This window comes from Maylandia zebra, linkage group LG7, assembly GCF_041146795.1.
Source record: "Maylandia zebra isolate NMK-2024a linkage group LG7, Mzebra_GT3a, whole genome shotgun sequence".
NCBI classification, from domain to species: Eukaryota; Metazoa; Chordata; class Actinopteri; order Cichliformes; family Cichlidae; genus Maylandia; species Maylandia zebra.
Window position 1 is genome coordinate 36,633,841 of NC_135173.1, and position 11,904 is coordinate 36,645,744.

At 41.2% G+C, this 11,904-nt stretch overlaps 1 protein-coding gene and 1 long non-coding RNA gene across 2 annotated transcripts in view; one reads left to right on the forward strand and one right to left on the reverse strand.

The window, feature by feature from the left end:
• niban2a (niban apoptosis regulator 2a) overlaps positions 1–11,904 on the forward strand; it is a 30,717-nt gene that overhangs the window by 15,958 nt on the left and 2,855 nt on the right. Inside the window, exons 6-12 of the mRNA XM_004538456.4 lie at positions 5,483–5,598; positions 8,993–9,097; positions 9,187–9,349; positions 10,331–10,518; positions 10,647–10,802; positions 11,036–11,149; positions 11,456–11,563. Of these exons, the coding sequence (XP_004538513.1) occupies positions 5,483–5,598; positions 8,993–9,097; positions 9,187–9,349; positions 10,331–10,518; positions 10,647–10,802; positions 11,036–11,149; positions 11,456–11,563 (950 nt within the window). The remainder of the gene's footprint in view (positions 1–5,482; positions 5,599–8,992; positions 9,098–9,186; positions 9,350–10,330; positions 10,519–10,646; positions 10,803–11,035; positions 11,150–11,455; positions 11,564–11,904) is intronic.
• LOC143419480 (uncharacterized) lies at positions 115–7,927 on the reverse strand. The gene is made up of 4 exons (XR_013099470.1): positions 7,733–7,927; positions 4,423–4,513; positions 1,075–1,164; positions 115–931 (listed from the first exon to the last, which is right to left on the reverse strand). It is a non-coding gene; the product is annotated as an uncharacterized LOC143419480 (long non-coding RNA).

Below are 11,904 nucleotides of genomic sequence, written 5' to 3' on the forward strand. Positions count from 1 at the left end.
GTGCCAACATGCAAAATGAACAAACGCAAGGCCTCCTGCATTCACTGCTGCTGGCCTCAAGAGTTTAAAATGGCAGGTTAGGACCTATTCAGTCATGGTTGTGAAGTCTGCAGCTGATGGTATGTTTCAGAGAGTGTTTACTGTACTGTGGGTTTGGCTGGTTCCACGGGTCTGCACCATATGGGGAAATCCTACTCATGCATGTCAGTGGAAGCAGCAGCAGCAGCAGCAGCACTTTGACTCAAAGAAAGAAAGGAAATGTTGGAAAACCTCTTTATTCTGAAGCCAGGTGGTCTGAAGATGAAGTCTCAGATCCTCTTTGACTTGTCGAATAAATAAAAAGAGAGACACATTTGTCAAGATGAAGGCCTGGGAACTCAACTCCTGGCTTCTGCTACAGTCCCGTCAACCAGAGCATGGTGAGAAAGGCAGGGAGGGGAAATGCCTTAAATAAAAAGAGCGTGGTAAGTGCTGCCACATGTGCTATTTATACACAGTACACATACACACAGAGCAAAGAAACTCTAATCTACTCCTTGATCTAGCTTGGTTCAGACACATGGCGAATGTGTAGCGGTTTACTGGCCTGGCAGATTGTCCAGAAATATTTCTTCTTTCTCTTGGCACCAGCAGGACATTTCTCTTTAAAAGGGCAACAAACTGGGAATGCAGCAAATTTACTTTTCAAGAAAATCACACTGGTGATGTGGTCCCAGTGCATGCCTTTAAATATTAAGAATAATACTTAAGGGGGCAAAAAACCTGCCATCTATTCTTTAACTTCATCTGGTACGCATTTGTTTAGCTGCTCATCCTGAATGGGGTGCATTCTCATTACTGTTAGCAAGCTAAGAGGAGTTGACCAGAACGTCAGGGATGCATTAGCTCATCCAGTTCATGATCTATTGCAGTTCATGTGCAGTTTAATTCCCTGTAATGTGTGAAGAACAGAAAGAATGTTACAGGTTTTGTTGCCATCAGTTGGCTTTACAAACAAATTCAAATAGTTTGAAATTAGAATCACTGAGAAGTCAAGGCCCAGAACAAATGAATGTAATTTTACTAAAACCTTACCATTGCTCTTGAGGAGTGGTGGCTTTTGTGAATTGTGGAAGGACAGACTGATGACAGATGCCTCACATTCGCATGAGCTCATTGAATGATCTAAAAATAACGACATCATGACATATTTCAGATTTCTTGCTTTGAGGTAGGGCAGATAAGACTGTGTGTAGGATGTACTGAAATATCTAATGATCTGTGATACAGTAACATTAGGGACTGTATTGAGATGCAGCTTCTCCAATGTCCCAGTGAGGGAGCCATTTTATTATTGGTTTCTACCAATATTGTGACAACGCGTCTCATATAAGTGAACACTGGGGCAAGTTTTTAAACATAATTAACGAGGTACATTTTGCATTTACCACCTACAGAATTTAGGTAAAACTTTCACCAGCAGGGGCAGCATTTCACACATGGGTGGGTTGAGATGTTCTCAGCTGTGTGCTGCTATTTAACTGCCATTTCTTTGAGCTACCCCCATTTCCTCAAGGGGCTTGGTCTTTGGCCAGGGCATAGTTGTAGATAGGAATATGCTGGTTAAATAAAGGTTACCTTGACTCACTACACCATCTGGTGGTACAGATCAGTATTACACAAAAGTACAGCCCGGTTCAACCTCAGCTAATATCTCTTCGACGCAATACATAAACACTTTTGGCAAAGTTAAAGCAATCGTAGCTTTGTCAGTCATTCTTTTGGTAGTTTGTTACTCTGGATTTAAACAAAACACACGTACCTTTAAAAAAAAAAGAAGAAAAAAAAAAAAGCCCAAGGCAGCGGGTATGATGTCACCCGGTTGATGACTGAGTAACCACAAGTTGTGTGTCTTATACTTTTGAAGAGTTGCTCTAAGCTGAACTGGGGGACAGTTAAATATCAGGTGCAGCATAATAAACACCTGTGCGCGCTTATCTAACCATCACCCAGAAGGGAATGCAGCTTTATCTTTCAACAGCATGCTGGCTGTAGAAGAAAAACTGAAATGTGAAAGAAAAAAAGGACCCTACTTCATCTCTGGATCATGAACGCCATTTGTTGTTAATTACCTTCATTTAACCGTGATGTGAAAATGTTTGACATTAAAAATTACTGCTACGAGCATGGCCTGGGATCAGATGAGCAGAATGACCCTAGTCTGTTTTTAACAATGGGAAAAACTGGAGCTCGTGGGGGAAAAACCCACACATGTACATGAAGTCAACACAGAAGGGCCCTACATTTCAACCCTGGGCCCTCTCAATGGCTATTCACTGAGCTTTAAAAGGCCAAGTGGCTAGTTATTATCGCTACATTAACATTTTATGGGTATGATTACAGTTGCTGTATAAAATCTAGCAGTCCTTTTTACTAATTTAGGGTTGTCTATTTGAAAAATATCCATTTTGCTCTATCACATATTTTTTGCAATTGTAAACATGATCCAGATATTTTTTGCTTTATCTGTGAATGCTTTTTCACATCTAAACAACAACAAAACTTTACTGATTTTCTGAGAAAGGAATATTTGTATTATTTTGGTATGAAATTGTGACAAGGCAAGCGACGGGCACATCATTGAGTTTGTCGGGCGAGTGTTGAAAACTTCCAAGCATCAACTACGGAAAAAGAGGAGCTTGGGTTTCAGAGGGAGTCACTGAATCACTATGATGACTGCTACTTCTGTTTAGTCAATATTTCTGGATACAGTTACAAAACTAAACCATCTATCAGTTGCTCTAACTTGAGACCTGTGCTGCATTCAGATGAAATAACACCTCCCATATTTACCAGCTTAGTCTGACTGACTTTGAAGATCAGTATTCTAGTAGCCCATCTCCCTCCCAAAGTTATTCACTCAGCAGCTGGAAGCGACTGAGTTGCTGGAGTCAAGGCCATCCAAATGGTCTTTTTATGGACACCGTGAGAAGGATTTTATTCTGTTCTTATAAATGAATGACGACACCGTTATGTTGATGTTGAAGGTCTTTTGGGGTCAGTGGGTTGTGAGTGTAACGAAGGCGAGTGGAGGCTGTTCAATTATAGCTGAAACGCCAGCCTAACATGTGTCCTACTGCTCAATGGCAATTACTTTACATCCAAGGTTATTCTGTCCAGTTAAAATAAACCTTTTGTTTATCATTGAATCAATCACTTTCTTGAAAACAGCAGAAATTGTATTTTTCCACACGGCGACAGTTATCACCTGTCTGGTAAACCATAAAACAGCATTTCATTGCATTTCACATCCTAATGACGGCTTACCACCTGTCAGCATCGCAGCCATCTTAACTTAGTGCCACCATTGTGCTTCTAGCTTCAGTGCCCAATGACTTCTCATTAAAAGGTGCCAAAACAAACCAGGGACCCCGGCCCTCAGCTTTTCATCAGAATTTGTTCGCTGAATGCTTCCTGTCTGGCTCTGCCCCCCCCCCTCCTCACTCCTTCTTGGTAACTTCCTGTCTTTGTCAACCTCGTCTGAGTCAGCCACGGAAGAAACACTCACATGGGGATGGTGGGCCTTGTGCACTGTAGACTTCACAGACAGCAGTTCACTACTCAGGAATGCTCGGGCTAACAAACCATTCATCCATTTGTAGAACAGGACACTTCGCTACTTCGGTTACCTCATTACTGACACTTCAAGACAAGTCAGCGTCATGGAAACAGTAGGAATAAACACTGAGAAAGATGTTTTGACAGGCTCGAGTACACAGACAGGTCTTGACAATGTTACACAGTAATACAGTTAAGACGTCACCTGATTTTTAATATATCAATGGTTGTAATGGCTGAGTTGGCACAACCTGCAATCATAAACATTATTGGTATAAATTCTACTGGCACAAAGGTCAGCATGTAAACATGAGGAAATTCTTGTATTTTTTCCTACCAGCTGATCTTTCTCTTAAGCTGAACACTGGTGTCAGCAAACAACATGGCCTTTAATGTACACCACCAAGTTTGTGCAGACTTAACAATGAATGTGATGAAACCTGATAGACTTTAAAATCCAATATATATTTTTTATAAAGTTTTTTTAGTTTCTTTGTTTCAAAAGGTGAAAAAACTTAAATATCAACACAGATATTTAGATATTTTATACAGTTAGTATGTGCATAGTTTTTAAAAAGTCATGGAGCATTTAGGGTTGATCATTTTATTAGAAAATTCTATATAACTGCAGTATATCTATTTCAAATAATGTGATAAATACTAGTTGATTTTGTCATAAATAATAGTACCAGACTTTGATCATGTTTAAATATTTAAAACTAAAACATAAAAAAGAACAAATTATACTTTTTTAAATGTATTTTTTTTCCAATCTTGGCTCAATCAAGTAAAAGTGTTTACATGTTCTGAGTCAGGAAGCAGTACCTTGCAGGAATGGGGTCAGCTTAACCCACCACACCTTGGCCCTTGGCTCCACTGATGATGCAGAAGCAGCAGACAGCAGGCTTTGGATATTCTGGAAATAAAAGTTGTGCTTGGGCTAAAGGCCACATTGATTTTCTGCACCATGTTGTAGTACAAAGTGGTGCTGCTTGAAAGCAGAGCCAAGCTGTAGCACAACTTTAGCCGATATCTTGTCAACATAGGTGTTTTTGACAAAGTAACAACAGTTGGTTCTTCACATTCTGTTTTAATGAAACATTCTGTGACATTTTGAATGTATTTTTAAAGACAGAAATTTACAATATGTAATTTTAATGAAAGCCTAGTTGGAAAAACAAACAAACTGTAAATCACTTCCTTAATTACAAAGGACTGCTTCTTTCTTGTTGGCAACAGAGAAAACACAACTGAAACATTGGTCACTTTTATTGAAAGGGAGAACTGCTCTGAATAACAAGCTGCTAATTACAGGGATGTTTTATTCCACACACCTGTTTATACTATTGTGTGGGATTCATGACTTTCCGCACTCAGTCCTTTTATGCTCCTTGACAATAAGTGAGAGAAGCCGCGCTTGACTTCAGCTCCGGGTGTATTTTCATCACACCAGCTACAAGATGAGAACAAACTTCCTAAAAAATGCACGCATGTGGCCGAGTGCTTTCTGAGCCGTTTCTATTGTCCTGTCAACTGCGAGTTGTAGTAACTATAGCAACCACATGAATCTGTCCTTCAACAAACCAGCTACTTCCTGTTTTGAGAGATGACACACTCCAGGAACCGTGACTGAATATACCGCTGACCAAAATTAGGCTCCCAGACTGTCCCACAGAGTGACTCAGATGTGATGGAAACAGTTTTTGTTGGTGTTGCAGAAACTGTTGCGATAAAGCAGCACCACACCCTTTATTCTGCACTACAAAGACATCATCCAGCACCCAATTACTAAGACACTTTTCAGTCTGCTGAGTATTCTCATGAATAGAGAAAGGATGATATCTTGTTTCTCAACTTTTGCCCATTTCTTCCCTGCCCCCGACAGGTCTGCCGGAGAACTGCACTGTTAAGACGCCGGCATTCACCGACGCTGTGAGACTCCACAGACAAGCCCGAGGACAATACGGGACCTGGGATATGATGTGTGGAACACCACCACAGGTTAATCACAAATAAATCGCAATACCATACACATTTCCACAGCACCTACAATGAGTTATAGATATTTTATATACTTTGTGACAGTAAATAGTGTGAGCAGATAGACTAAAGGCCTTGTTCTGCTCTGGAGAGTCACTTTGAACTGCGGTACCACTCTGACCAGAACCTTCAACACACAGAACTGGTTAATGTGCTGGGAAACAGAACAAGGACTACTGGCAGTCCAAGAAGCCTATAAGACTGTTTATGGAGAGGATGTGGAAGACTGGCACAAAAGTAACTAGCAGTAGGGAAAATCTGTAGGCCTGAGGCTAACTGCTTAATCACTAGTAAGTGGATCGTGGGGATCCTTCTCTTAAATAGATTAAAAATGCTGAATGAGTCACAAAATGCAGTCGGGCAGCAGTCAATATACCTGGCTGACTTATCCAAGTCAGACATTATCCCACAGTTTTATTTGGCCCCCAAAAATCCGGTGTTTCGATGAGGGGGGTTTATTTTTTAAATCATTTCTGTTAAAATGGCTTTTGTCAAGTCAGGCAACACAGAAACTAACTGCTGAAAATGCTGACCTGTAATCATAAACTTTTTGTGCACTACATAATGCCACAACCTGGGTATCTAAAACCTTTACCAGTGGCTGACGTTGCTTGTGGATGTCAAATTAACATAAATACATGTGAAAAAAAACTCCAGAATGAATGATAAGCACCTCATTTCAGGAAGTTTAACTCTGCTCGCAGATTCTGTCAGGGAACAGTTTTCCGGGGCCACACCTTAATTTCTTTCTGTGCCGCTGCTCTGACACCAACTCAAAATATCAAGACTGCTGCAGGTTATGGTTAAAAGACATTTTCAGGAGCAATTCATCTTTCTCTGCGAGTAGCTCAGAGTGCAGGTCAGGGCTATAGGTGAAGCTGTTGAGAGGCCACGATGACGAATGAAACACACACCCTCTCCTCACATCAGAGAGCAAGAATGCACCTACACAAATCCTTCAAAGAGGCCAAAAACACCTCAACCCACATACCAGCAATTACAAGGACCTAGTCTCAGTCTTTGCCAGAGCCGAGTACAGCCCTGTGTTTATGGCAGCCACCTTTTAGCTATAAACACTTTCAGTCTGAATGTCAGTTTAATATTTAGTTTTCCTGAACATTACAGTGTTTACTCCATGCCACATGGACACTGAATAGAAATGTGACATAGATGTAGGTTGGGCTTTTCTACTGTTAAGGGGCCAAATGTTCCTTTTATTTCAGTCTAACAGAGACGCTGGCATTAAGGCTCATGCACGTAATGCTACAAATACTTTGGATAAACATCTAGAGGGAATTAAGAGAGAAATACAGCCAGTTTATGCAACCACTTTTATCCTTTGCTACAAAAACCAACTAAAATAATTCTGAAAAAAACCTTTTGCAGAGTCAGTGCCTCCAGGTAAAATTTCCTCGTTGTTCCATTATGTAAAGTTCAATGTTTTCAGGCCTAATTTCCAAGTAGAGATGGAGCACCATGGGTAATACAAAGGAATCCTTTGTATGGGTTCAAATGTTTTCTTAATTGAAACAGATGGCAGGGTTATGTCTCCAGGGTATTTATTGAGATGTAGTCAATCATTTTTCTGATTCCCATTATATAGCTTGGCTTTTTACATTTATTATAAGGGAAAATATGAAGCAAACACTCACCAGTACCTCTGTGGTTAAGATTAACCTTCCACTAATAAAAGCCATGCACCGTGATGCTAAATGGGCTGTTTGAATTTTCTAAAGCAACTTAAAAACATTAACTTCTACTTAAGACCAGTGTTGTCACTGAGCCAGTAGGAAATGTCGGGGGGGGGGGGTGACAAAATCTGCCCCAACACCCATTATATTCAAACAATCCAAGTGGCTGTGTGAAAACAACAAGCAGTGAATGCAGCACACAGGTAGCTGGAAGCGGCATTAACAGAGAACCATCAACAAGCCATAAAGCATGAAACAGGCTCACTGGGGAAATATAAGTTGACCATAACTGAGCCATTGTCATTGTTATTAGTGGTGTGTGCTGTTAGCTTTATGGTTTACTTGCAGGCCTACAAACGCAAACAGAGGCAATGAATACAGTTTGCAAGCAAACATTTACTGACCTTGTTGAACTCATGGAGGCACAGAGAGCCTAAAAATCCCCTCCAGGTGTCGTTCAAACTTCACTGGTGATACAGCCAGAACATCAAACTCGTTCTCCCACAGAACAGGCCTCCAGCAGTATACTCATATTGCTGGTGGACTAACTCCTCAATGAAATGCTACGTTAGCAACAGCAGATTAGCATGAAGGATCAAATCAGAAGGGGCAGGGCTTTAGTGGTTTAAATTCAAGGCCTTTCACAAAAGGGCCAGAGTTACCATGGTAACTAATTGCAGGTATATGTCTAGGCTAGCTATGAGGGTTTTTATTTGTACTGTATTTCAAATATTTCTCTGGCAGTGTGCTAGTGCTAGTTTTTGGCAGTATCCCTTTAAAAATATCCAATTTTAACTTACTACAGTAAATATAGAGACAAACATGGAATAACACCCCAAATAGCATCAAATGTTTGGTCTAAATGTAGCTTTAGACCAAAATTTTGACTCTGACTGCCTCATCTCACTCTGGTGTATGAAATTCGGGCTACATCTGATCTGGTGTCGCACTTTATATGTGACTGCATTTGTATCCCACATTTTAACCAAAGACGCAGACAGAACAGCAGTTGAAATAACAGTTAACAGTTTGAACCGTTATTGCGACAGAAAAAGCAAAGACCTTTACTTTCCATTAATGCTTGCTGTAGGATGACTTCTTTCATTTTAATCTTGATATCAGTGAGCCTGTTTGAGGTTGAATAGGGTCGGCTTTTATGGCCATTTAAAGTCAAGTTATACAGTGAAGGATAACATATCAGCAATCAGTAGAGCAAATATACTACAGAAAGAAAACGCTGCTGGATTTCAGGCTACAACATATCTGTTATTTGTAAAGCCCGCTGCGTGGAAAATCTATGCTGCTTTTGTCTGGCTGTTCATTACCCAGCAACATAGCCATCACCAAATATTTAGTTTAGCTTAGTTAAAGCATCATGAAGGATCTGAGCTTCGTGAGTGTTTGTCAGTTGTGAGGGCAGTGCCAGTAAAAGCAGCCTTCCTGCCTCCCAGTGTCCCACTGTGTTCATGTAGCCATACAGGAAAGAGGAGCTTATTTTTAGGCTCTATTTTTTTGTTTTGCTTTAGCTGGTTGGCATATAGTAACTATATCATCCTGCTGGCTGTGGACAGGCAGATGATTTCATAATTCATAGTATGAAATTTTTGCATGTCAATCTAATTATAAATCTAAAAGCGTTTATTCCACGTGTTGTGTGTGTGCAGATTTTGGCTAATCTGGTGATGGAGACCCTTCACCCTGACATAAGAAACATGATCGTCCCTCGCCTGAAGGGGAAGATGCAGCAGAGGCAGAAGAACTGGATGCTGGTGAGTTTCTGTCAATCTGTACAGTAAACTTGTAAAAAAAACACACAAGTCAACCAGTGCAATCCATTTATGCTCTTGAACTCCTCCAGATATCGGATGCCGTGTACAAGCAGGTGTTGACTCAGACCACCGGGCAGTACGAAGCTCTGGTTGAAGCCTGCGAGGCCCAGAGAGGCCCACTAGACGCCAGGCTGCGAACCGATATGGACCAGATCATCACGTCTAAAGAACATGTCAGCAGCAAGATCCGAGGTATCAGCAAGAAGATATTCCAGTTTCAGCTGCCACAGACATAAAAAGTACCCCAGCTAGATTTCCGTACACTGCCTCAGTTTACATCCTCACTCGTGTGTATGCAGGATGCTGTTGAAAATGGTTCACTCGGTACTCGCTGTGACTTGACACGTAACCCCCTCGATCACAGATGTGTGCTCTATTGTTCGCCCACTATTTGACTCAGTGACATGTAGCTGTGGATTCTCTGAATCAGCGGTTTTGGCAGAGAGGAGTGATTAGTCTGATCACCGCATGCTCAAAATTCTGAAAACCCTTTTTGGACATTTAGTAACAGGTCCTGTAACTCTGTAACTAAACCTCCCTCCTTAGCAGGCATTTTCCACTTCTTCTGGCGTTTGCACATTGTTGTCACAGCTTGTTTTGCCCACTGTAACTTACATATTGCTTGGCGTGCTGAGCTCTAAAGCAGCAGAGTACCCGGTCTTTGGCGCAGGCTGGTTGTTTCCTTCGTGTGTACCATTTCCCACTGAGCTCCCACTGAGTGGAGGAACTGCATTCCTTCACCAGCACTGCAAAGGCCATTTCTGACTTTGTAAATCAACTGAGCAAAATAACAAAGGGTTATGTAAGGGATGTGAGGCTTATGCATGGCTTCATCAGGTGTAACTGTAGCTATGATCTATTTTTATATTTATATTTTTTAGCATCTGCAGTTGCATTGCGTTACACTGGGTAGAAAACCATAAAAACAAAAGGTGTGGCCCTTCCATGGAAGCAGCATTAGTGTGTTTACTTAAATGTCACCACATGCATACCAACCATTTCAACGACCAAATAATATCTCTGATATTGTTGTGACTTTCTAGCACAGCTCATTTGAAGTCGGTGCCACACCTTTGTTTTTCTTGTCATCAGCATGCGTCGCTTGTTTACAAGCTTCAGTAACTAACTACTTTTTACCCCTTCTTCCATCCTTCTATTGCTTCTGTTGTGCAGCTCTAGTGCTGCCAAAAGCAGAGCAGATCCTGCGGACCAACATCCAGCCCTACATCAACTCCATTTTGGAGGCGCTGATGGACCCCACTAGCCGAGGTTTTGCCGAGGTCAGGGATGTTTTCTTCAGGGAGATGGTGGAGATAAGCAAGAACTCACTCAACGGAGGGGGCAAAGAAAAAATGGGAGAGGTTAGTGCCTGAAAAGGCATGTCCAACCTGCGTTATCCTAAATCAGAAGTCAGCCAAGTTGTTGTTAACTTTCCCTCTCCTTGGGTCAGTTGCACTCACCACATTGCTCTTCTCTTTCTTTCTTTCAGAACATGGAAAGGCTGTCAATGCTTGCCTTCCATCCAGTGAAAATGCAGAGCTGCTACGAGAAGGTGGAAGAGCTCAACCTGGAGGGACTGCAGCAGAGGTTCGACGTCTCCAGTCCATCTGTGTTCATCAGCAGGGCTCAGATCCTTATGAGGGAGGTAAGATGCAACAACCCTCCTCTGTAATATGATGGGAAATATTAGTTTTAATCACACACTCCTGTCAGGCTCTCTGACAACACTCCCTGCTCCTCAGTAAGCTATAATACAGCAGCATCCACACTACCTCTGCTGAATTGTCTACTGCCACCTGCTGGCCAAAAAAAAGAATATGCAATTTGAATCTGAGTTGTGGCACACCTAACCTTTTTATAATGATTTCATTTTGACAGCAAATGGACAATGCAGTGTACACATTTGAACAGCTGCTTAACCAGTCGTTAGAGGCCCAGGGAGACAGTGACATGTGCAAGCTCACCCAGAGATGCCAGGACAGAGTTCTCAAGGTAAAACACGAACACATGGAAAGATGAAAAGAGGAGACGGTCAAATACACATATATATATATATATATTTTAAAATGATTCTTATATTGCTCACAGTTTTCAGATTAGATATTCCAGGAAAAACCTGTTTGTGTTAATGATGTTTGAGTCCATCAAAGTTCAAATGAACTCAAAGCAGGTTAATTTGATGACTGTCTAAAGAGGAGAGGATTTTACAGCAGCACAGAATAAGTGTTGAAAGGTCTGAATCGCTAAAGGTAATTCATGTCCCTAAGCTATGTTTGTGTTTCTGGTTTTTCCTGTCAGAAATATGACTATGACAGCAGCACGGTGCGCAAGAAGTTCTTCAGGGAGGCTCTGCTGCAGATCATCATCCCCTACATGCTGCAGCAGCTCGCGCCATCCTGCTCACCTGTGAGTAACACTTGAAATAAAAGTGAATGAACTGTCTTACAAACTTTTCCTTACATATAATTACATATAATTTATGGGATTTGAAGGATAAAAACTGTAAATAATAAAACACAAGATGCCATACAATATATGAGTGGGTTGCAAAAGTAGAAAATTTAGTACCTATGAATCACCAAAGCAGCAAATGTACATTTGAGGGGGAAAAAAAGGCATAAATATTGACTCAGAGGGAAAAAAACACTACGAAAAAAACCTGTTGTCATCCTGTTTCCCCATCCTATTTACTTCATCAATATGATGCTTGTGTCTAATCTAGAACCAGTCCCATGACTATCAAAAGA